Source organism: Salmo trutta, chromosome 8 (assembly GCF_901001165.1).
Source record: "Salmo trutta chromosome 8, fSalTru1.1, whole genome shotgun sequence".
Taxonomy (NCBI): Eukaryota; Metazoa; Chordata; class Actinopteri; order Salmoniformes; family Salmonidae; genus Salmo; species Salmo trutta.
Genome location: NC_042964.1, coordinates 15839282 through 15863259, shown reverse-complemented (window position 1 = coordinate 15863259; position 23978 = coordinate 15839282). Strand labels below are relative to the sequence as shown.

The window sequence follows — 23978 nt, the reverse complement described above, 5'->3', positions numbered from 1 at the left end:
TGCACGGTGTTGGGCTGTAAGCACAACCCCCACCTGTGGACGTCGGGCCCTCATACCACCCTCATGGAGTCTGTTTCTGACTGTTTGAGCAGACACATGCACATTTGTGGCCTGCTGGAGCTCATTTTGCAGGGCTCTGGCAGTGCTTCTCCTGCTCCTCCTTGCACAAAGGCGGCGGTAGCGGTCCTGCTGCTGGGTTGTTGCCTTCCTACGGCCTCCTCCACGTCTCCTGATGTACTGGCCTGTCTCCTGGTAGCGCCTCCATGCTCTGGACACTACGCTGACAGACACAGGAAACCTTCTTGCCACAGCTCGCATTGATGTGCCATCCTGGATGAGCTGCACTACCTGAGCCACTTGTGTGGGTTGTAGACTCCGTCTCATGCTACCACTAGAGTGAAAGCACCGCCAGCATTCAAAAGTGACCAAAACATCAGCCAGGAAGCATAGGAACTGAGAAGTGGTCTGTGGTCCCCACCTGCAGAACCACTCCTTTATTGGGGGTGTCTTGCTAATTGCTTATAATTTCCACCTGTTGTCTATTCCATTTGCACAACAGCATGTGAAATGTATTGTCAATCAGTGTTGCTTCCTAAGTGGACAGTTTGATTTCACAGAAGTGTGATTGACTTGGAGTTACATTGTGTTGTTTAAGTGTTCCCTTTATTTTTTTGAGCAGTGTATATGCATACAAACTCTTTTAGGTTTCTGAATTCAGCCCAACGGCGTTGTGAGATGGTACTCGGCCAATACAGTAGTTGTTATTGAGGTGTTTTATTTGTTGTTACTGAGTGTTGTAGCTTCTCCGATGCTGTGACATGGACTTACAGTCCATAGATTTAAAGAGAACTTAAATGAGCCACACCAATTGAATATGGTTACTACAGTACATAATATTTATATTTTGCTCAACAATGTAATACGGTATGTAGCACAGCCTATTGCGTCCTGTGCCAGCACCCGCACTTGCCGGGCTAAAGTGAGCACGAAGCCTCCAGTGATGATCCATGGCACAAAGCCTCCAGTGATGATTCATGGCACGAAGCCTCCAGTGATGATCCATGGTCCGAAGCCTGCAGTGATGATCCATGGCACGAAACCTGCAGTGATGATACATGGCATGAAGCCTCCAGTGATGATCCATGGCCCGAAGCCTCCAGTGATGATCCATGGCCCGAAGCCTCCAGTGATGATCCATGGCCTGAAGCCTCCAGTGATGCTCCATGGCCCGAAGCCTCCAGTGATGATCCATGGCCCGGAGCCTGCAGTGATGATCCATGGCGTGAAGCCTGCAGTGACGATCCATGGCACGGAGTCTACAGCGACGGTCTGCAGTCTAGAGCCTCCAGCGGGGGTTCCCAGTCCGGAGCCGCCTGCGAGGGTTCCCAGTCCGGAGCCTCCAGCTACGGTCCCCAGTCCGGAGCCTCCAGCGACGGTCGGCAGTCCAGAGCCTCCAGCGACTGTCGGCAGTTCAGAGCCTCCAGCGGGGTTTCCCAATCCAGAGCCTCCGGCGACGATCCACGGTCCGGTTCCACGGAAGTGGGGGGAGCCTCAAGTGGAGCGGGGTCTGCGTCTCTCACCGGAGCCTCCACCGAGAGGAGATGCCCACCCGGGACCCTCCCCTATAGGTTCAGGTTTGCGGACTCAGGCCGCACCTTTGGGGGGTGGGGGGGGGGGATACTGTCACGCCCTGACCTTAGAGAGCCTTTTTTATTCTCTATTTTGTGAGGTCAAGGTGTGACTTGGGTGGGCATATCTATGTTTCTATTTCTTTGTTGGCCTAGTATGGTTCCCAATCAGAGGCAGCTGTTTATCGTTGTCTCTGATTGGGGATCATACTTAGGCAGCCCTTTTTCCCACCTGTGATTGTGGGATCTTGTTTGTGTGTTGTATCTTTCTGCGCTGCATGTAGCTTTACGTTTATTTTCTTATATTGTTGTTTTTCCCAGTGTCATTGTTGATAAAAGAAAATGTACGCCTACCACGCTGCACCTTGGTCTCATTCCAACGACGGACATGACATGCATATAATTGGTAGCATGGGATAGAAAACACTCTGAACTGTTAAAATAATGTCTGTGATTATATCAGAACTGATATGGCAGGCGAAAATCCGATGAAAATCCATCCAGAATTTTTTTATTGAGGTGACTGCCATTTCAAATGCTTGTTGAGGGGAAAATCAAAGGAATATCTCCCAGATTGCAGTTCCTATGGCTTCCACTAGATGTCAACAGTGTTTAGAAAGGGTTTCAGGCTTGTTTTTTGAAATATGAGCTAGAATTTGTAGTTTTTCAAAGTGGCTCTCATTTGGACTGTAGTCTTGTGGCGTGCGTAAATGAGGGCGCGAACTTCGTTATTTATCTCCAGTAATGAACATAATATTCTCCGTCTTAAATGTTATAGTTTATTTACATATTAGGCTATCTGAGGATTGATTAGAAACGGCTTGTTTGGACGAAGTTTATTGGTAACTTTTGGGATTCCTTTGTATGCATGTTGAACTAGTGGAACGGGTGGATTACTGAATCAAACTCAGCAACTAAACTGATATTTATGGGATATAAAGAACAAAACGACCATTTGATGTGTAGCCGGGACCCTTGGGATTGCAAACAGAGGAAGATCTTCAAAGGTAAGTGATTTATTTTATCGCTATTTCTGACTTTTGTGACGCCTGGGCTGGTTTGGAAAATGTTTTTAATGCTTTTGTGTGTGGGACACTGTCCTCAGATAATCGCATGGTATGCTTTCGCCGTAAAGCCTTTTTGAAATCAGACAAAACGGCTGGATTAACAAGAAGTTAAGCTTTTAAATTATGTGGTACACTTGTATGTTCATGAATGTTTAATATTACGATTTTGTCATTTGAATTTGGCGCGCTCCAGCTTTACCGGATGTTGTCGATTTTGATCCCAATAACAGGATCCGTGCGCTAAGAGGTTGCTTGGCGATTCGAGCCAGCGACCTTTCGATTACTGTCCCAACACTCTAACCACTATAGGCTACCTGCCGCTTTAAACTAGCTTATTTGTGCATAGATAACCTCTCACTATGAAATTATGTGAAATACTGTACCATAAAATCAGTTTCATGCCTGTTATAAAATCCCCAAATGCTTGGTGAGAGATTGATTTAATTGGTCATTAACCTCTAAAATACCCTTTCTCCTTGTTAACTCACATCCAGTTTCTGCAAGCCAATATCCCATTCGTTTCTTTCCCCTGACATATAATCTGTGCACAATATCTATGTTGTCTTCGACGACATTCCACGGAACAAGCCGCACACAGAGCCCTTCATGATTGCCATGAAATAACATCTTTGTCATCTTCTTTAACACGATTAATAAGAGAACGCTTCAGCTACAAAACAAGATTTGTCAAGCCTCAAATTACATGTTGTCAGTATCGATTATAAAGTCAAAACTTTAATAAAAAGCTGATTTAAAAACTTCCTATGTAGTCTTTTGTTCTCTGCTGGAATGAGGCCCACCCTACTGTGCTTTATCCACAGGGAGCCTGGTGCACTGGTGGATGGATTTTCTCAACACCGTCACCATGGTAAAGTCAAAACAACCATGTGATTGACATTGACTGAAAAGAATAAGGGCCATACTGTATCTACACCAAACAATGAAACTGCCCTGGAGACAGTTTAGTTTCTATGACAACAAGCTCTGGTTATGGCAACATCTCTCTTGTTTAGTACCAGACCCATATATTTAGCTAGTAACAATACAGAGAAAGAACTGCCAGACGCGTCATAATAGCCCGGAAGTAAAGTCACACTGAGAGCCAAATTTGAAATGGAATACAATGAATACATTGAGTAGGGTGGAAAAAATTGAATTAAAACATGATTTAAATGTATTTTCAGAAGGGCTGTCGTCCCCATTCAACTAATACCTTAAATATATTCAGATCATGGTAGTGGTGAGCAATTTTATAGCTATTTCATGGGTCCATTATTTTCCCATTTAGGTCTTATAGCAGCCCTATATTATTATATTATTGGAAGCCCCGGTGTAAAGGGGAGGAATGGCAGAGCAGACCATCATATGATGCTAAATATTTTCATGTGCAACTTTGAATTACAATTTAAGAGGACAATTGCTTCTCTAGCGAAAAAAAATCTCACATCTGTGCGTGAAGTTGTTATGCTGTAACGGGTGTCGTAAGGATCAGACCAAAACGCAGCGGGAATGTGTATACTCATCTTCTTTTTAATGTGAAGAAGGAAAAACAAACAAATCACGTATACAAAACATACGAACGAACGAACGAACGAACGAACGAACGAACGAACGAACGAACGACACTAACAGTCCTATCAGGTGCTCAGACACTAAACAGGAGACAACTACCCACAAATCCCATAGAAAAAACACCCCCCTTAAATAAGACCTTCAATTAGAAGCAACGAGGAGCAGCTGCTTCCAATTGAAGGTCAACCCCATTAACTAAACATAGACATAGAACGACTAGAACTAACATAGAAAATAAACTAACAAGAACATAGCCCAGAAACCCTGGAACACTAAACAAACACCCCTCTTACATAATAACATAACCCAACAAACCCCGAACCACATAAAACAAACACCCCCTGCCACGTCCTGACCAAACTACAATAACAAATAACCCCTTTACTGGTCAGAACGTGACATACGCTATATATCGCGTCTATTCCTTTCCACAGATCACTAGTGCACAAGTTATCATTGTATCATTTCGCTTGATCATGAGAACCACAACTACTTTCAAGTTTCGCACTGTATGTTTTGAAGATATGTATAGGCGGCAGATAGCCTAGTGGTTAAAGTGTTGGGCCAGTAACTGAAAGATTGCTAGATCAAATCCCCTAGCTGATAAGGTAAAACCTGTCGTTATGCCCCTGAACAAGGCAACCCATTGTTCCTAGGCTGTCATTGTAAATAAAAATGTGTTCTTAAAACCTGTTGGGGCTAGGGGGCAGTATTTTCACGGCCAATTTGAACAGGTTACTACTCTGGCCCAGAAACGAGAATATGCATAGTAGATTTGGATAGAAAACACTCAGAAGTTTCTAAAATTGTTTGAATGGTGTCTGTAAGTATAACAGAACTCATATGGCAGGCAAAAACCTGAGAAAAATACAAGCAGGAAATGAAAATCTTGTGGCTGTACTTTTTTCAAGTCATTGCCAATGGAACACACAGTGACTAAGGATTCATTTTGCACTTCCTAAGGCTTCCACTAGATGTCAACAGTCTTTAGAATGTTTGAGGCATCTATGATGAACAGAGACCGAATGAGAAGGCTGGGAAGTTGGTAACCCAGGGAATGACATCACTTCATTGGCGCGCATTCACGAGAGAGGTAGCTCTGTTCCAAAATGTTTTTCAAGACACAGGAATGGTCCGGTTGAAATATTACTGAAGTTTCACGTTAAAATTACCTTAAAGATTGATGCTATACAACGTTTGACATGTTTGAACGAACGTAAATAGATTTCTTTTTTACTTTTCGTCGTGACACTTTCCTCACGCGTCCTACATTTTGAGTAGCTTATTGAACGCGATAACAACATGGAGTTATTTGGACATAAATGATGAACTTTATCGAACAAAACAACATTTGTTGTGGACCTGGGATTCCTGGAAGTGCCTTCTGATGAAGATTATTAAAGGTAAGTGAATATTTCTAATGTTATTTATGCATTTAGATGACTCCAAAATGGCGGCTATCTGTATTGCCTAGTGTATTTTTCTGAGCACAGTACTCAGATTATTGCAAAGTGTGCTTTCCCAGTAAAGTTATTTTGAAATCTGTCAATGCGGTTGCATTCAGGAGATGTTAATCTATAATTCTTTGAATAACAGTTTAATATTTTATCAACGTTTATAATGAGTATTTTTGTAAATTCACCAGCAGTTTTGGGGGAGATACATTTTCTGAACGTCATGCACTGATGTAAAATGCTATATTTGGATAAATAAATAAATATAAATATGAACTCGATAGAACAAAAAATGCATGTGTTGTCTAACATAATGTCCTAGGAGTGTCATCTGATGAAGATTGTCAAAGGTTAGTGCATAATTTTAGCTGGATTTCTGCTTTTGGTGACGCCTGTCCTTGCATTGAAAATGGCTGTGTGCAATTTTTTTTCTATGTACTCGCCTAACATAATCTAACTTTATGCTTTCGCCGTAAAGCCTCTTTGAAAATCGGACAATGTGGTTGGATTAAGGAGATGTTTATCTTTCAAATGGTGTAAAATAGTTGATTGTTTGAGAAATTGAAATTATTTGATTTTTGCTGTTTTGAATTTCGCGCCATGTATCTTGTCAAGCAATCCCGTTACCGGGATAAGAACGGGAAGGGGTGGCCCCAACAAGTTTTAACTAGCCTATTTAAATAAAAAAATGTCACTGGAGTAGCCTATAGGCCTACTATTTAATTTTTTCACTGCATCTAAACTGATTGGATCCTCCTTACCTACTGAACGAATGCCCTATACAGCGCAAAGCCCGCCACATGATCTCCAGCGCAGACCACCCACTCTACCACTGCTCTGATCTCCCATCAGCTCAGAGAAATCAGCCAATTAAATGTTGCGCACATGCTTTGGGGGGAGTTTCATCCCCATATGGGCAGGTGTGGAGTGGGGTGGGATGGTAGGAAAGGTATTTGTCTGACTGTTCATGTTGTTTGTTTCCTGCTGTGTTTTCTATGTTTTGTTCAGGCCTATGTTATGTGTGAGAAGTGCTAAGATTTCCTCTTATCGGACAAACATGAATCGGAATCACAGTTGTTTTCACTTTTCTATCATATGACCGTCATGATTCAAATGCATTGATATACTTTCATTCAATCAAAGTTTAATGCTGGTATTGTTTTCTCCTTCATGGCATGAGGAGTGATAGCACATATAATGAAGAGAACTTAGGCTATAAGATAAAATTGATTGGATTCTTTCTCTTGTTGATATGTTTCACACCTTCACAATCCAGAGTCAAATACACATTTGAGTTACACACACGGGGACTCAGAAAATTGTAGAGGCATAACGTTAGGAAACAAGAATCTCAAACTACAATGGTTAAATGATGCATACAGAGCCTTCGTAAAGTACTCAGACCCCTTGACTTTTTCCAGATTTTGTTACGTTACAGCCTTATTCTAAAATGGATTAAATAAATAAAGAATCCTCAACTATCTACACACAATACCCCATAAAGACAAAGTGAAAACAGAAGAAAAAAATTGTGCAAATGTATTACAAATTAAATACAGAAAAACCTTATTTACATAAATATTCAGACCCTTTGCAATGAGATTTGAAATTGAGCTCAGGTACATCCTGTTTCATTGATGATCCTTGGAATGTTTTTACAACTTGATTGAAGGCCACCTGTGGTAAATTCAACTGATTGGTCATGATATGGAAAGGCACACACCTGTCTATATGAGGTCTCACAGTTGACAGTGCATGTCAGAGAAAAAACCAAGCCATGAGGTCAAAGGAATTGTCTGTAGAGCTCCGAGACAGGATTGTGTTGAGGCACAGATCTGGGAAAGGGTACCAAAACATGTCTACAGCATTGGAAGTCCCCAAGGACACATTGGCCTCCATCACTCTTAAATGGAAGAAGTTTGGAACCACCAAGACTCTTCCTTGAGCTGGCCGCCCATCCAAACTGAACAATCAGGGGAGGACGGCCTTGGTCAGGGAGGTGACCAAGAACCCGATGATCACTCTGACAGAGCTCTAGAGTTCCTCTGTGGAGATGGGAGAACCTTCCAGAAGGACAACCATCTCTGCAGCACTTCACCAAACAGACCTTTATTGTAGAGTGACCAGACAGAAGCCACTCCTCAGTAAAAGGCACTTGACAGCCCCCTTGGAGTTTGCCCAAAGGCACCTAAAGGACTCTCAGACCATGACAAACAAGATTCTCTGGTCTGATGAAACCAAGATTGAACTCTTTGGCCTGAATGCCAAGGTTTACGTCTGGAGGAAACCTGGCACCATCCCTATGGTGAAGCATAGTGGTGGCAGCCTCATGCTGTGGGTATGTTTTTCAGCGGCAGGGACTGGGAGACTAGTCAGGATCAAGGCAAAGATGAATGGAGCAAAGTACAGAAAGATCCTTGATGAAAACCAGCTCCAGAGCCCTCAGGACCTCAGACTGGGGAGAAGGTTCACCTTCCAACAAGACAATGACACTAAGCACACAGCCAAGACAACGCTTTGGGACAAGTCTCTGAATGTCCTTGAGTGGCCCAGTCAGAATCCGGATTTGAGCCCGATCTAACATCATTAGAGAGACCTGAAAATAGCTGTGCAGCAACGCTTCCCATCCAACCCGACAGAGCTTGAGAGGATCTGCAGAGAATAATGGGAGAAACTCCCCAAATACAAGTGTACAAAGCTTATAGCGTCATACCCAAGAAGACTGGAGGTTGTAGTTGTTGCCAAAGGTGCTCCAACAAAGTACTGAGTAAAAGGTCTGAAAACTTATGTAAATGTGATATTTCAGTTTTTTGTTTTAAATAAATTAGCAAACTCTTCTTAAAACCTGTTTTTGCTTTGTCATTATTGGGTTTTGTGTGTAGATTGATGGGACATTTTTTTTTTAAATAGATTTTAGAATAAGGCTGTAACCTAACAAAATGTGCAAAAAGTCGAGGGGTCTGAATACTTTCCGAAGGCACTGTAAATAGAAGCAAGCACCAGCAGTTGGATAAAAGTGTAAATAGAAACGATTGAATCTCTGATTGAATTCTTTGCAAACAGCGACAGTTTCATTGCAAACAAGACACACAGGTTTGTCATTGGAGAAATACCGTAAGATTAATATATTTTAATAGAGCAGTGATTTTACCAATGTAATCAGATCTAAATTGTTATGTTCTTGCCATATAGTTGATTAGTACAGAAGTCTAGAAAGGATAAATGAATTTAACAATTATTCCCTGATTTTAATGAGATGACAAGATCCTTTTCTTGTGATCACCACATAACAAAAGTTGTTTTGTTGAGATCACGAGATAAACTCTGTAAACAGCAGTCAACATATTGAAAGTATGGCTGAGGCAGCAGAGCCCACGGTGTATCAGCGCATCCATTTCTTTGTTGTGCATTAAAGATACCGATTGGCCGGGTTACGGCTTACCAGAGCCATAGTGTGAGAAGTACAATCATATCTCCATCCAGAGGGAGTACGTCAAAGGCCAAGGAGACATCACTATAGTGTCCCGGGGCCTAATTACTTGCAAAAGTATTCATCCCCCTTGCATTACAACCTGTAATTTAAATAGATTTTTATTTGGATTTTATGTAATGGACATACACAAAATAGTCCAAATTGGTGAAGTGAAATGAAAAAAAATTACTTGTTTCAAAAAATTATAAAAAATGGAAAAGTGGTGCATGCATATGTATTCACCCCCTTTGCTATGAAGCCCCTAAATAAGATCTGGTGTAACCAATTACTTTCAGAAGTCACATAATTAGTTCAATAAAGTCCACCTGTGTGCAACCTAAGTGTCACATGATCTGTCACATGATCTCAGTATATATACACCTGTTCTGAAAGACCCCAGAGTCTGCAACACCGCTAAGCAAGGGGCACCATCAAGCAAGCGGCACCATGAAGACCAAGGAGCTCTCCAAACAGGTCAGGGACAAAGTTGTGGAGAAGTACAGATCATGGTTGGGTTATAAAAAAATATCAGAAACTTTGAACACACCACGGAGCACCATTAAATCCATTATTAAAAAATGTAAAGAATATGGCAAACCTGTCATGAGGGCTGCCCACCAAAACTCACGGACCAGGCAAGGAGGGCATTAATCAGAGAGGCATCAAAGAGACCAAAGATAATCCTGAAGGAGCTGCAAAGCTCCACAGCGGAGATTGGAGTATCTGTCCATAGGACCACTTTAAGCCATACACTCCACAGAGTTGGGCTTCATGGAAAAGTGGCCAGAAAAAAAAAACATTGCTTAAAGAAAAAATAAGCAAACACGTTTGGTGATCGCCAGAAGGCATGTAGGAGACTCCCCAAACATATGGAAGAAGGTTCTCTGGTCAGATGAGACTAAAATTGAGCGTTTTAGCCATCATGGAAAACGCTATGTCTGGAGCAAACCCAACATCTCTCATCACTCCGAGAACACCATCCCCACAGTGAAGCATGGTGGTGTCAGCATCGTGCTGCGAAGATGTTTTTCATCGGCAGGGACTGGGAAACTGGTCAGAATTGAAGGAATGATGGATGACGCTAAATACAGGGAAATTCTTGAGGGAAACCTGTTTCAGTCTTCCAGAGATTTGTGACTGGGACAGAGGTTCACCTTCCAGCAGGACAATGACCCTAAGCACACTGCTAAAGCAACACTCGAGTGGTTTAAGAGGGAACATTTAAATGTCATGGAATGGCCTAATCAAAGCCCAGACCTCAATCTAATTGAGAATCTGTGGTATGACTTAAAGATTGCTGTACAACTTGAAGGAGCCGGAGCAGTTTTGCCTTGAAGAATGGGCAAAAATCCCAGTAGCTAGATGTGCCAAGCTTATAGAGACATACCCCAAGAGACTTGCAGCTGTAATTGCTGCGAAAGGTGGCTCTACAAAGTATTGACTTTGGGGGGGTGAATAGTTATGCACGCTCAAGTTTTCAGTTTTTTTGTCAAATTTCTTGTTTGTTTTACAATAAAAAATATTTAGCTACTTCAAAGTGTTAGGCATGTTGTGTAATTAAACAAACCCCCCCAAAAATATTTTTTAATTCCAGGTTGTAAGGCAACAAAATAGGAAAAACGCCAAGGGGGTGAATACTTTCACAAGCCACTGTATGGCATTTGGACTCGTATGATATATTTAAGCTACTTGGCATTAGCATTAACGGCTGTATAGATGGGTTTTCATGTCACATACAGTAATTTGTATGCAGGCAAACTTCACAAACAATAACCGAAGAGTAATTGCTGTGTACTTCTTCCATGCAGTTAGTGAAAGAGGCAGTTGCACCCACATAGTAAGGTCTGATTTGGGGACTGAAAATATAAATGTGAACATACTACAGCAGTTTCTCCACGAAGACGACATGGGTACAGTGCATGGACCATGTGTGTTGCAAGGAACAAGTATAGAAAATCAACAGATTGAAAGCTGGTGGGGGATCTATAGAAGACAGAATGGATGTGTTTCACGAATTTTAGTCCCCGGGGGTTTCACTGGCGATGACATTGACAAGGGTCTCATTAAATTCTGTTCCCTTCTACCAATTCAGGTAAAATATCAACACTTAGACTCAATCAAATCTTAAAAACAGTAATGGACATGTAGAGCAGGGTAGGCTATTTGATTGTAAAGTGGTATCCCTGACCTATTCTAGACTATTCTTGTTTATTTCTGCAATAATTATGATTAAATTATTGTTTATGCCATAGGATGAACTGGACACTGTTATGAACATGTGGAACAACCATTCTATTAGACCTGGTAGCAATGGACAAGATTTCTACCATGGAAAACCTTCCTTGTGTTTCACTTACCAGAATGGTATCGTGCACCAGACTCTTTGCATCCAGTGGATCCTGACAGGCTCAAAGTGATTTTCCAAGAGGATGTCTGCCTTTGAATATCTGACATTCCTTTTGTCCGTGATCTACTGTATTTGACTTTTGTTTGGAGCACATCTGCTGTAAGTGGCCATGTGGTACTGTAGTGTACCGGCGGAGGCCTTCTTATTAAAGCTTCAGCAATAAAATACAAACAATGGCAAACCGAGGAATTACAAATTCCAAACAAACTGCACGTGATACAGTATATTTCTAGTCATTTAGATATGTTTTTATGATAACTGGATGAATGGCGGAGCTGTCTTTCAGCACCACAACATTTTGCCCACCATTTGTGGTGGAAATGACAGTCTATGGTCTACATGAAATGTTGGAGTATTTGTTTAATTTTACTAAACTACTTCTTATTTGTTTTTGTTGCTATTAAGCCCAAACGGGACATTTTTTCTTTAGGGGGAACAGTAAACCATAACTTTCTAAGAAAGTTAGACCCAGGAATTGTTACCGGAGTACAGATACATCTATAACATGTCTATTACCCACACTCCACTGTTCAGCATAGAGCAAAACTCTGCCCTAAATTCTGCGTAAGTGCTGTAGTCACATGCCAACTCTAGGCGATAAGTACAAGTGTGAACAACTGACCGTCTTGAGAATTCAGTCATTCTGTGAACGATACCTTGATAGTCATGGATATAAATAAATTGGAACCTTTGCAATATCTGAGGAAGAGACCGAGCTCCATCTGGTCTCTTTCCCCAATGAATCACAGGAGGTGATTGGATGTGATGGTTTGAAAACAGTATGAAAAAAGGATGAAAATGAATGCACTCACTACGGTAAGTGGCTCTGGATAAGAGTGTCTGCTAAATGACTAAAATGTCAAATGTAAACCGTTTTAGATGGTGACATTGATTGTGGGAACTTGATGTCACACTTCCTGCCTTTAGTTGGAGATCTTCAATAATGTTGTCCAGCCTGTCTTCACTCATGGATTCTCCAATAGATCTCAGAATGGGATGCCAGCACTTTATTATGAAAGCTGTTTGTTACACACTCTCCTTATGTGCAATTTATTCCAGTATCTTTGGGAGGTTATTTTATTTGGGAGCACAGAGCAGTTGTGCCCGCTGAGGACACTGAGAATCTCATCCATGTCTACACTTTTGAAGTCGTTGAGTGCTTCGGTTAACACATCCTTTTCTGTAGGGCTGGTGTAATTTAAAAACACCTCCATCCGACAGCTTTTTTTTTAAGGAAGGGATATTAAGGAAGGGATAGTGCCTCTGTCAGAAAAGGAGGTGCCAGCTGGATTGGCAAGTACCCAATGCGCTGCTATCCAGTGGCCACAATCCGTGCGACAGCCTCCTACTCTCTTTCTGGTAGGTGTGATGGAGAGTGGGTATCTTGTACGTTGTTTCACAAGTTTTTGTTGCATAAAAAATGTCCCAGAAATCAGTGAGACAGTCCTTGAACACTCCGTTTCCGACCACAGCTTCATCCTCACCATTTTCAACCAGGCGTTTGAATGCTACAGTGAGGGAAAAAAGTATTTGATCCCCTGCTGATTTTGTACGTTTGCCCACTGACAAAGAAATTATCAGTCTATCATTTTAATGGTAGGTTTATTTGAACAGAGAGAGACAGAATAACAACAACAAAAAATCCAGAAAAATGCATGTCAAAAATGTTATAAAATGATTTGCATTTTAATGAGGGAAATAAGTATTTGACCCCTCTGCAAAACATGACTTAGTACTTGGTGGCAAAACCCTTGTTGGCTATCACAAAGGTCAGACGTTTCTTGTAGTTGGCCACCAGGTTTGCACACATCTCAGGAGGGGTTTTGTCCCACTCCTCTTTGTAGATCTTCTCCAAGTCATTAAGGTTTCGAGGCTGACATTTGGCAACTCGAACCTTCAGCTCCCTCCACAGATTGTCTATGGGATTAAGGTCTGGAGACTGGCTAGGCCACTCCAGGACCTTAATGTGATTCTTCTTGAGCCACTCCTTTGTTGCCTTGGCTGTGTGTTTTGGGTCATTGTCATGCTGGAATACCCATCCACGACCCATTTTCAATGCCCTGGCTGAGGGAAGGAGGTTCTCACCCAAGATTTGACGGTACATGGCCCCGTCCATCGTCCCTTTGATGCGGTGAAGTTGTCCTGTCCCCTTAGCAGAAAAACACCCCCAAAACATAATGTTTCCACCTCCATGTTTGATGGTGGGGATGGTGTTCTTGGGGTCATAGCCAGCATTCCTCCTCCTCCAAACACAGCGAGTTGAGTTGATGCCAAAGAGCTCCATTTCAGATGTTCATTGGCAAACTTCAGACAGGCATGTATATGTGCTTTCTTGAGCAGGGGGACCTTGCGGGCGCTGCAGGATTTCAGTCCTTTACGGCGTAGTGTGGTACCAATTGTTTTCTTGGTGACTATGGTCCCAGCTGTCTTGAGATCATTGACAAGATCCTCCCGTGTAAGTCTGGGCTGATTCCTCACCATTCTCATGATCATTGCAACTCCACGACGTGAGATCTTGAATGGAGCCCCAGGCCGAGGGAGATTGACAGTTCTTTTGAGTTTCTTCCATTTGCGAATAATCACACCAACTGTTGTCACCTTCTCACCAAGCTGCTTGGCGATGGTCTTGTAGCCCATTCCAGCCTTGTGTAGGTCTACAATCTTGTCCCTGACATCCTTGGAGAGCTCTTTGGTCTTGGCCATGGTGGAGAGTTTGGAATCTGATTGATTGATTGCTTCTGTGGACAGGTGCCTTTTATACAGGTAACAAGCTGAGATTAGGAGCACTCCCTTTAAGAGTGTGCTCCTAATCTCTTCTTGTTACCCGTATAAAAGACACCTGGGAGCCAGAAATCTTTCTGATTGAGACGGGGTCAAATATTTATTTCCCTCATTAAAATGCAAATCATTTTATAACATTTTTGACATGCGTTTTTCTGGATTTTTTGTTGTTGTTATTCTGTCTCTCACTGTTCAAATAAACCTACCATTAAAATGATAGACTGATCATTTCTTTGTCAGTGGGAAAACGTACAAAATCAACAGGGGATCAAATACTTTTTTCCTTCACTGTATGTTGGCATGTAGTATGTTCTTGTCTGAGAAGGCTTGAATCATATCGGTCATGCAATTAACTCTGCGAATTACAATGGATTGCTTCTCAACTATGTTTGTTGGGTTTTCAAAAAACATACTTGTTTCGTCGCTGGTTGGATCCTGAGAGTCAAATGACTGGGATGGACCTTCCGTCACTGGCAGTATTCCCTCGGTTACTTCAATATCAGCTTGGTTTTGACAGAATGCGCTTGGTACATTGAAGGTTGGATCTGACTGAGGTGGACCTTTTTCCAGTATTGTCACCACTGCTGCTTCAGTCATCATACAATCATCATGTAATGGTGAGCATATTAATGTGTCACAGAGATCGTCAAATGACATATTTGTGTCATAACTGGGAAACACCACATCATCATTAGATGACTGTAGTAAGTCTTGAGAAGAGGACTGACCAGAATCTAATGTATGAGGTAAATGGAGATGGGTGCGAAGTCTGACGTCTGTCCTGAGTCTGATGTCTTGAAGGACTCAGTAGGTCCAGAGTCTGACATCTGTCCTGAATGTGATGTCTTGAGGTAGACAGGGGTAGATCTGGGTTGGAAGTAGACTGAGGTCTGTCTGGAGTGAGACATCTCTGCAATCTAAAATCTGGAGGTAGATTGAGGAAGGTCTGACACAGACTGAGGATTCTGTGATGTGTTGCCTCGTCAGGCTGCCGACTGTCTGGTTGTCCTTGAGTGGTTCCTCCGTGCCATGGTCAATTATGTGTAATTTGTATGAGTTTATGGTTATGTTTATGAGTTTTGCGGTTGTCCAGCAGGCCAGTCACTCTGCTGTCTACCAATCAAAGGAATACCTGGAATGTTTTGGTGCCAGGCGTCCTTGTGGTTGGTGAACAGCATGGCTATGGGCAGGGGTCGGGCAGTCGCAAGTTATAAGACCAGGTTTTTTCTTTTGTTCTCTCTTATGTCCAGGACAAGTGTGTTTGATAACTCTTTGAGAGCCTCACTCGTCAGGCATATGCTCACATTCCCCTTTCCGTGCAGAGCGAGCTGGCACGCGACCAGTTAATTTAGGTGCTCTCTCCTACGGAGCGTCACACAAAGACCGAGCTGGTTCATCCCGAGTCATTACAGAAAGCCTTGGAGATGGCTTCGGAGAGCGAGATTGTGTGCGCTGGGGCTTCAGTGGGGGAGTGTAGAGATACACCCACTGTGCAAAGCAGCCCAGAGCTGTAAAAGCCTGCATGGGTGGCTGAAATATCAAAACTAATTCACAGCACGCAGCACATGTTCTTGCCCCATGGTCTGCTGGTAGTGTGGTCAGCCAGGCCATCTGTGCAGGGATTGCCCCATGTCTCCCAGAGCTCAGGGAAATAGCTCGGGGTCCACATAGATGAGGTAGTACGGACCCCTGGCTCTCTTTCCCAAACCCCACCATAGACGGGGGAACAAGTCTCCACTTCCTCCAGAAACAGGTGGCTAAATGTGAATGGAACCTGTTGTTGTGGTGTCCCGGACCTGTGTTGGGGACTTTTGTTACGTCTCTGTCACTGTGGATGGGGTGACCTACTCTTCCCTGGTGGACACTGGGTCCCCAGGTACCCTGGTGAGGCCGGACATTGTACCAGGTTGGACCACAACTGTTTAGCTTCGCACAGTCACAGGTGAGCTGGCATCCATGAAAGGGAAGGGGATGATTACTTTTACAGTAGGGGGCAGGACTATGTGTCTTTCTGTATGGTTGGCTATGCAGGACTCTTGTTTCCTGGGATTGGACTTTCTTAGGAGCACAGTCTGCCAGCTAGTCCTAGACGGGAGCACACTGAGCTTCCAGCGAGGGCCTGCAGTCACCATGGCCTACCCTAATGTCACATTCAGGCAGCCCAACGACCCCCTTACTCCGGCTGTCAAGGCAGCAGAGACCCATGCTGCCCCCACATCTGTGTGTGACAGCTGTGTGTTACATTCCCCAGCTACCTCCATGACACTTCCCTCTGTGAGCTTGGGCCACACCATCCCAGACCAGCTACCCCAGATGGGAGAGGAGAGGACACTGTCCAAAGTGAGAGAGATATGGGGGAGGAACTGTGATGGTCTTGACCCTGAGCAGCAGGAACAGCTGTGGCAGTTGCTGTTGGAGTTCAGAGACAGCTTTGCTCTGAGTGAAGAGGAGGTGGGTCAGACTCATCTGGTGCAGCACGAGATCGACACCAAGATGCATCCCCACCATATCCCGCTGGCATGCCAGGAGGAGGCAGCAGTAGTAGTCATGGTTCCTAAGAAGGGGGGACAAGCTGAGGTTCTGTGCGGACTACATTCGGCTAAATGCGGTAACCAGGAAGGATTCATATCCCATACCACGCATCGATGAGTTGCTGTACCTGGTTAGGGGGTGCTCCTGGTTCTCCTCACTGGACCTCTGCAGTGGATACTGCCAGGTTCCCCTCTACCCAGATCCAAGACTGGGAACTGGCAGTTCAAGGTCCTGTGCTTCGGCCTGTGCAATGCTCCTGCTACTTTTGAGCGGTTGATGGATAAGGTGCTGGTCTTCCTCAACGACATCCTGGCCCATGGCAGCTCTTTCCAGTCTGCCCTGGGGGCGCTACGGCTTGTGTTGGAGAGGGTGGCTGCCGCAGGCCTGAAGCTCAATCCTGGGAAGTACAACTTCATTAGGAGAGAGGTGTCCTTCTTGGGTCACCAAGTGGGGGAAGAGGGAATCAGCATTATGGAAGACAAATTGTGGGCTGTCGAAGACTGGCCCATCCCCACTAACCAGCAGCATCTGAAGCGTTTCCTGGGCCTGGCCTCGTACTACTGGAGGTTTGTATGGGGCTTTTCCAGCGTTGCCGCTCCCCTAAACCGCCTGCTGCGGAAGGGCCAGACCTTCTCACGGACAGCAGAGTGCCAGGAGGCCTTGAACACGCATGCACTGATCGAGGTCCCTGTGCTCGTCCCCCCTGACCCCACCGTGCCCTTTATCCTGGACACAGATACGAGCAATGTGGGCATGGGTGGGGTGCTGGCCCAGGGCCAGAAGGGGAGACAGTAGTGGCGTACTTCAGCAAGACATTCAACAAACACAAGCACCGCTACTGTGTCACCCGGTGAGAGCTCCTCGCTGTAGTGGAGTCCATCAAACTCTTCAAGTACTACCTGTGTGGCCTGCCCTTCACTGTAAGGACTGGCCACTCTGCTCTCCAGTGGCTCATGTCTTTCATGTCTACCTGTGTGGCCTCCCCAATTAAGGTGCCACCAACCTCCTGTGAAGTGGACACTCTCCCCCCATCACGCCCGCGCAGACAAAGGAGACCACTGGGTTGCTTCCGGGACTTTTTCCACCCTGCTCCATGTATTTAATGTATACCATTTCAAATTTGGCTCCCAATGCGGCTAGTTCCGGGGGTATTGTGATGCATCTGACAGTTTCTTCTCTGTATGTTCCTAGATATTGTGAGAGTTAGGCCAACTTTTAGAACTGTTAATATTGTTAAAATTTTAGATGTTCAGTTACGAAGCGTTGTTTAAATATTCCCCATGTGATGTTCATGGGAAGCTAACATGGCTGCCATAGAAAGTTGAAGGGTCATGTAAATCCATCATAATGCATTATCCCAACTCCCTAAATACATGGCTCTGGTTGGTGCAATCTGGGATTCTTGGGATGTCCTTACCCTAAACACAATCCTACCTCAGCCCCTACCCTTACCCTAACCATAAACCCTTACCTTAACCATTTTAAATGTCATCTTGAATGGGGTTAGGGACATCCCAGGGATCCCGGATAGCAATGGCCATAATGGGTCTCTCTCTTTAGTCAGTATAGTCTGTTCCCTTATGGCTGGTTGGTGATATCACAGACTATTATATGGCCCATACATCATTAGCTGCTACATTAGGCTTGTGTGAGAGAGAGGGTTGTGTGCGTAATGAGAGCGAGGTGAGGAGCTAACGACTAGGGTTGGGGGAATTTGCCAGGGATAATGGGAGTTGAACCTTTAACCTGAGCTCGACACAGAGTCCTGACATTCATTACACACTTCAGAAGCCTTTTTAAACCTCAAATACACAACAAGTTTTACATTTCCTGCATCACAGGAAATTTCTCCTGCAACAGGGTGATGAAATTAATTTCAGACAGTTTTCTACAGTAGGAAAATAATCCTGCAGCAACAGGAAATGTGAATTATTATGTGGATTATAATCAATGGACATTTTTAAGGGGGGATACATTTTTCGTAATGGGAAATCAAGTCTGAAATTTAAAAGTGGAAATGACAGAATCTAGAAGCTTTTTTAAACCTCAAATACACTACAAGTTAGACATTTCCTGAAAGTTCTCCTGCAACAGGGTGATCCAATTAAAATCCTACATCTGTATGTAGTTTTTTCCCCATGGAACCCTGACCTGTTCACCGGACGTGCTTGTTGCACCCTCGACAACTACTATGATTATTATTATTTGACCATGCTGGTCATTTATGAACATTTTAACATCTTGACCATGTTCTGTTATAATATCCACCCGGCACAGCCAGAAGAGGACTGGCCACCCCTCATAGCCTGGTTCCTGTCTAGGTTTCTTACTAGGTTTTTGGCCTTTCTAGGGAGTTTTTCCTAGGGAGTTTTTCCTAGCCACTGTGCTTCTTTCACATGCATTGCTTGCTGTTTGGGGTTTTAGGCTGGGTTTCTGTACAGCACTTTGAGATTTCAGCTGATGTACGAAGGGCTATATAAATACATTTGATTTGATTTCATTTTGATTTTGTATTAGATGAGAAGATGAGGATGGATCATCAATGTTACATAGTTGTCAACAAGGGTGTCAGGTAGCCTAGCGGTTAAGAGCATTGGGCCGGTAACCCAAAAGGTGAGAAATCTGCTGATACTTGAGCAAGGCACCTTATTTGCTCCCTTAAGTTTCTCTGGATAAGAGTGTCTGCTAAATGACTCAAATTTAACATTACAGTCAAAGCTGTGTAGTGAAATTCAGCTGGTAACAAACTTGGGATGTCACACTCCAACCTTGGCTAAGATGAGGAGTCAGCAGGAATTGACAGAGACCAGAATAACGAGTGGGCGTTGTAAATGTCCTTGGACTCTCTGACCATAAAATCACTAAAGAGCATGAAGAGCCCATTTTTGAATCTCATTGAAGGAGGTTCAAGGGGGATTTCTTTATTTATCAAAAACCTGTCTTTTTGCTCCACAATAAAAGCAGTTGTAAGGACAGAGACAATTGTATGTGTGTCATATTCACATACCCCTATGTTATCGAATTTAACGTAATACTGTAGGTGGATGTTTTGGTGGGTAAAGGTATAGTCTAGCTTTTAAACAAACTTTTTACAACTCATTCCCCATGCCCCATCCATTCCCATCAGGCTGACTTTGTTAAACATTAAAGACAGGGGGCAAGTGACATAACATTTGGAAGGGATGAATCTCTGCAAATTGAATGTGACACTTCCAGCTTGTGCGTGTCAGGGTAAAACTTTTCTCCAGCGAGAGAATTAGGGCAGCAGCTCACGTAGATATGTACCAGTTTTTAAGACAAATCCCTCTATTTTTGCCCTAACACAACACCTTAGATGTCCTTACTCACTTATGGCCAACTACATATGAGTACACCGCGGTAGTGTTTTCTAATTATATTTTTTTTATATATATATATATATATATATATATATATATATATACAGTACCAGTCAAAAGTTTGGACACACCTACTCATTCAAGGGTTTTTCTTAATTTTTACATATGTGGGAATTCCTTCAAGACTGTTCTAAAATAATTCCGTGTGAAGCTAGTTGAGAGAATGCCCAGAGTGTGCAAAGCTGTCATCAAGGCAAAGGGTGGCTACTTTGAATAATCTCAAATATAAAATATATTTTGATTTGTTTAACACTTTTTTGGTTAATACATGATTCCATATGTGTTATTTCATAGTTTTGATGTCTTCACTATTATTCTACAATGTAGAAAATACTAAAAATTAAGAAAAACCCTTGCATAAGTAGGTCTGTCCAAGCCTTCCCTGTAGCTCAGTTGGTAGAGCATGGTGTTTGCAACACCAGGGTTGTGGGTTCAATTCCCACGGGGGGCCAGCACAGAAAAAAAAAAAGTATGAAATGTATGCATTCACTACTGTAAGTCGCTCTGGATAGGAGCGTCTGCTAAATGTAAAATATATATATATAATAGAAATATTGCTTCCAGCGTTGATCAAAGCTCATAACGCTGATATTCCTGATCTGACCGAGTTCTAATTGCGCCTGCATCTTTGCCAACTAGTGAAATCATGAACAGTGGTTTGTTCGTTATGTTCGCCTGGATTTTCCTCTCAGAATTTCCTTTTTAGCGGCAAATTCGCCACTCTCTCAAACGGCTTACTCCGCCTTCTCGTGGCACAGACCGAGGGTGACGTGAAACGAATCACGCTTGCAGCCGGCATAATAGGCAACTAGTCTAGAGACGCTGATGAGAGTGTGTTTGCGAGATACCGAACAAAATGCAATTTTAAAGCAGGAGTAAAAAAAGTTTTGCTGCTGCCATTTCTACAGACATCCACCAAACAAACAAAGACCGACTCTCAAAGAAAGGAGTGCGCAAAATAAATAAATAAATAGTCATTTTTTGTAGATCACGTGAGATGAATGAACCTATAGCAGCCAAGGTGATAATGGCACAGGTCATCTGTCCTTGTTTTCGCTGTTCTCCAAATAGCATTTTAAAGTGTTTTAATTTGATAGAAACGCAGTAAAATCTTTTTCCAGACCTCACTAAAACTCTAACCCTAGTTACGGCCCTGTGTCCACTGTAGCACAGCCCTGTGTCCATGATTTTAGCAGATGTAGGTTGATTTATTTTGAGGGTGTGTAGTTACCTTTTGTCTCTTCCGAAGAGTGAAGTTCTTCCACAGGAGCAGACCAAGTTGTGTCAGGAGACCCATTATGCCGTATCTAGGCAATATCCTGCCAACGTGTTGTTATGGCAACCCCCCCACTTAATAGACCCTAAAGGGAATAAAAGCAGGGTTTTGGTTTTAATACAGAGAACAAGTGCATCATGCCGGAGGGAATGCCACTAATCACCCACTTCCCAAGGCCTTGGTCTCATAGCAAAGCACCTGGTTCGGGACTTATTGTGACAACCCAGTGATGCATTATCATATACTGAAAAAAAATATCAACGCAACATGCAACAATTTCAAAGATTTTACTGCGTTACAGTTCACGTAAGGAAATCAGTCAATTTAAATAAATTCATTAAGCCTTGTTCTATAGATTTCACATGACTGGGAATACAGATATGCATCTGTTGGTCACAGACACCTTAAAAAAAGGTAATGGCATGGATCAGAAAACCAGTCAGTATCTGGTGTGACTACAATTTGCCTCATACAGTGCGACACATCTCCTTCGCCTACAGTTGATTAGGCGGTTGATTGTGGCCTGTGTACTGTTGTCCCACTCTTCAATGGCAGTGCAAAGTTTCTGGGTATTGGCGGGAACTGGAACACGCTGTCGTACAAGTTGATCCAGAGCATCCCAAACGTGCTCAATGGATGACTTGTCTGGTGAGTATGCAGGCCATAGAAGAACTGGGACATTTTCAGCTTCCAGGAATTGTGTATAGATCCTTGCGACATGAGACCATGCATTATCAAGCTGGTGATGGCGGCGGATGAATGGCACAACAGTGGGCCTCAGGTTCTCATCACGGTATCTCTATGCATTCAAATTGCCATCGATAAAATGCAATTGTGTTCATTGTCGATAGCTTATGCCTGCCCCCACTGCCACCATGGGGCACTCTGTTCACAACGTTGACATCAGCAAACCGCTCGCCCACACGACGCCATACACGTGGTCTGCGGTTGTGAGGCCAGTTGAATATACTGCCAAATTCTCTAAAATGATGTTGGAGGTGGCTAATGGTTAAGGAATGAACCTTCAATTCTCTGGTAATAGCTCTGGTGGACACTCCTGCAGTCAGTATGCCAATTGTACGCTCCCTCAAAACTTGAGACATCTGTGGCATTGTGTTGTGTGACAAAACTGCACATTTTAGAGTGGCCTTTTCTGGTCCCTAGCACAATGTGCACCTGTGTAATGATTATGCTGTTTAATCAGTTTCTTGATATGCCACACATGTCATGTGAATGGATTATCTTGGTAAAGCAGAAATGCTCACTAACAGGGATGTAAAAAAAATTGTGCACATTGTGCGTATGGAATATTTCTGGGATCTTTTATTTCAGCTGATGAAACATGGGACCAACACTTTACATGTTGTGCTTATATTTTTGTTCAGTGTAGCTTAAACTTATGTTTATACTTGTATTTCTTGTTGCAATAAAGTTGGCGACGCAACAATAATACACTGTTAAAATAGGCCTATATCTAAAAATACATACAGCCAAGGGATATATACTGTATATATATACCAGTATACATCATTTTAATAGCAGGACACTGTTAAGTCCATTATACAGCACCTCTGAAGAGTATTCATTAGGCTGTTTGAGAAGGTTTGACTCCCAAGCAACCTGCCTACACATAGTTTGAAGTACAATACCAACATAGTGACAGTAGTAGGTCAAAGCTGTGTGCTGGAAAACCTATACTCTATACATGTATTTACTTTACTTTACTCAACAAGGTTTTGACAGGGACATTGCACATTATTGTCACGCTTGTGTGTAGTGGGTGAGGAGGAATCAAGTGCAGGAAGCAGCGATTCAGGGTATTGGCTTTAATAGGCACAATGGCTAAACGACAAGCCAACCCAAACAGCGCACAGAGCGCACTACAAAACAAAGTGCCCCAAAAACAAGGGACAAAACACAGCTTGCGCAAAACACACGCACCACTGAAAATGTACAACAAACAGCGTGTCACTACGCACAGCATACAATGAAATACAATCACGTACAAAAAACCATACATTCTACGCTAACCTAAATAACCCCCCCACTAATGACTAACCCAAAACAGGTGCGTGCCTACCTAGACCTAACCAAACGAAAGTGAAACAAAACAAGGATCGATGGCAGCTAGTAGTTCGGCGACGACGACCGCCGAGCCCCGCCCGGCCGAGGAGGGGCGCCACCATCCGTCACAGTCGTGACAGTACTCCCCCCCTGACGCGCGGCTCCCGCAGCGCGCCGTCGCCGAACTCGAGGACGCCCCGGAGGTCGAGGCGCAGGGCGATCCGGATGGAGGCTGTGGAACTCCCGGGTGAGCGCTGGGTCCAGTATGTCCTCCACCGGTACCCAGCACCTCTCCTCCGGGCCGTACCCCTCCCAGTCCACGAGGTA

The 23978-nt window shown here is 43.5% G+C and overlaps 1 protein-coding gene across 1 annotated transcript in view; it reads right to left on the bottom strand.

The window, feature by feature from the left end:
• Positions 1–21655, bottom strand: part of LOC115198266 (ATP-binding cassette sub-family A member 1) — a 291299-nt gene extending 269644 nt beyond the window's left edge. The window contains exon 1 of the mRNA XM_029760119.1: positions 21543–21655. Within this exon, the coding sequence (XP_029615979.1) occupies positions 21543–21608 (66 nt within the window). The 5' untranslated portion in view covers positions 21609–21655. The remainder of the gene's footprint in view (positions 1–21542) is intronic.
• Positions 21656–23978: the final 2323 nt, after the last annotated feature.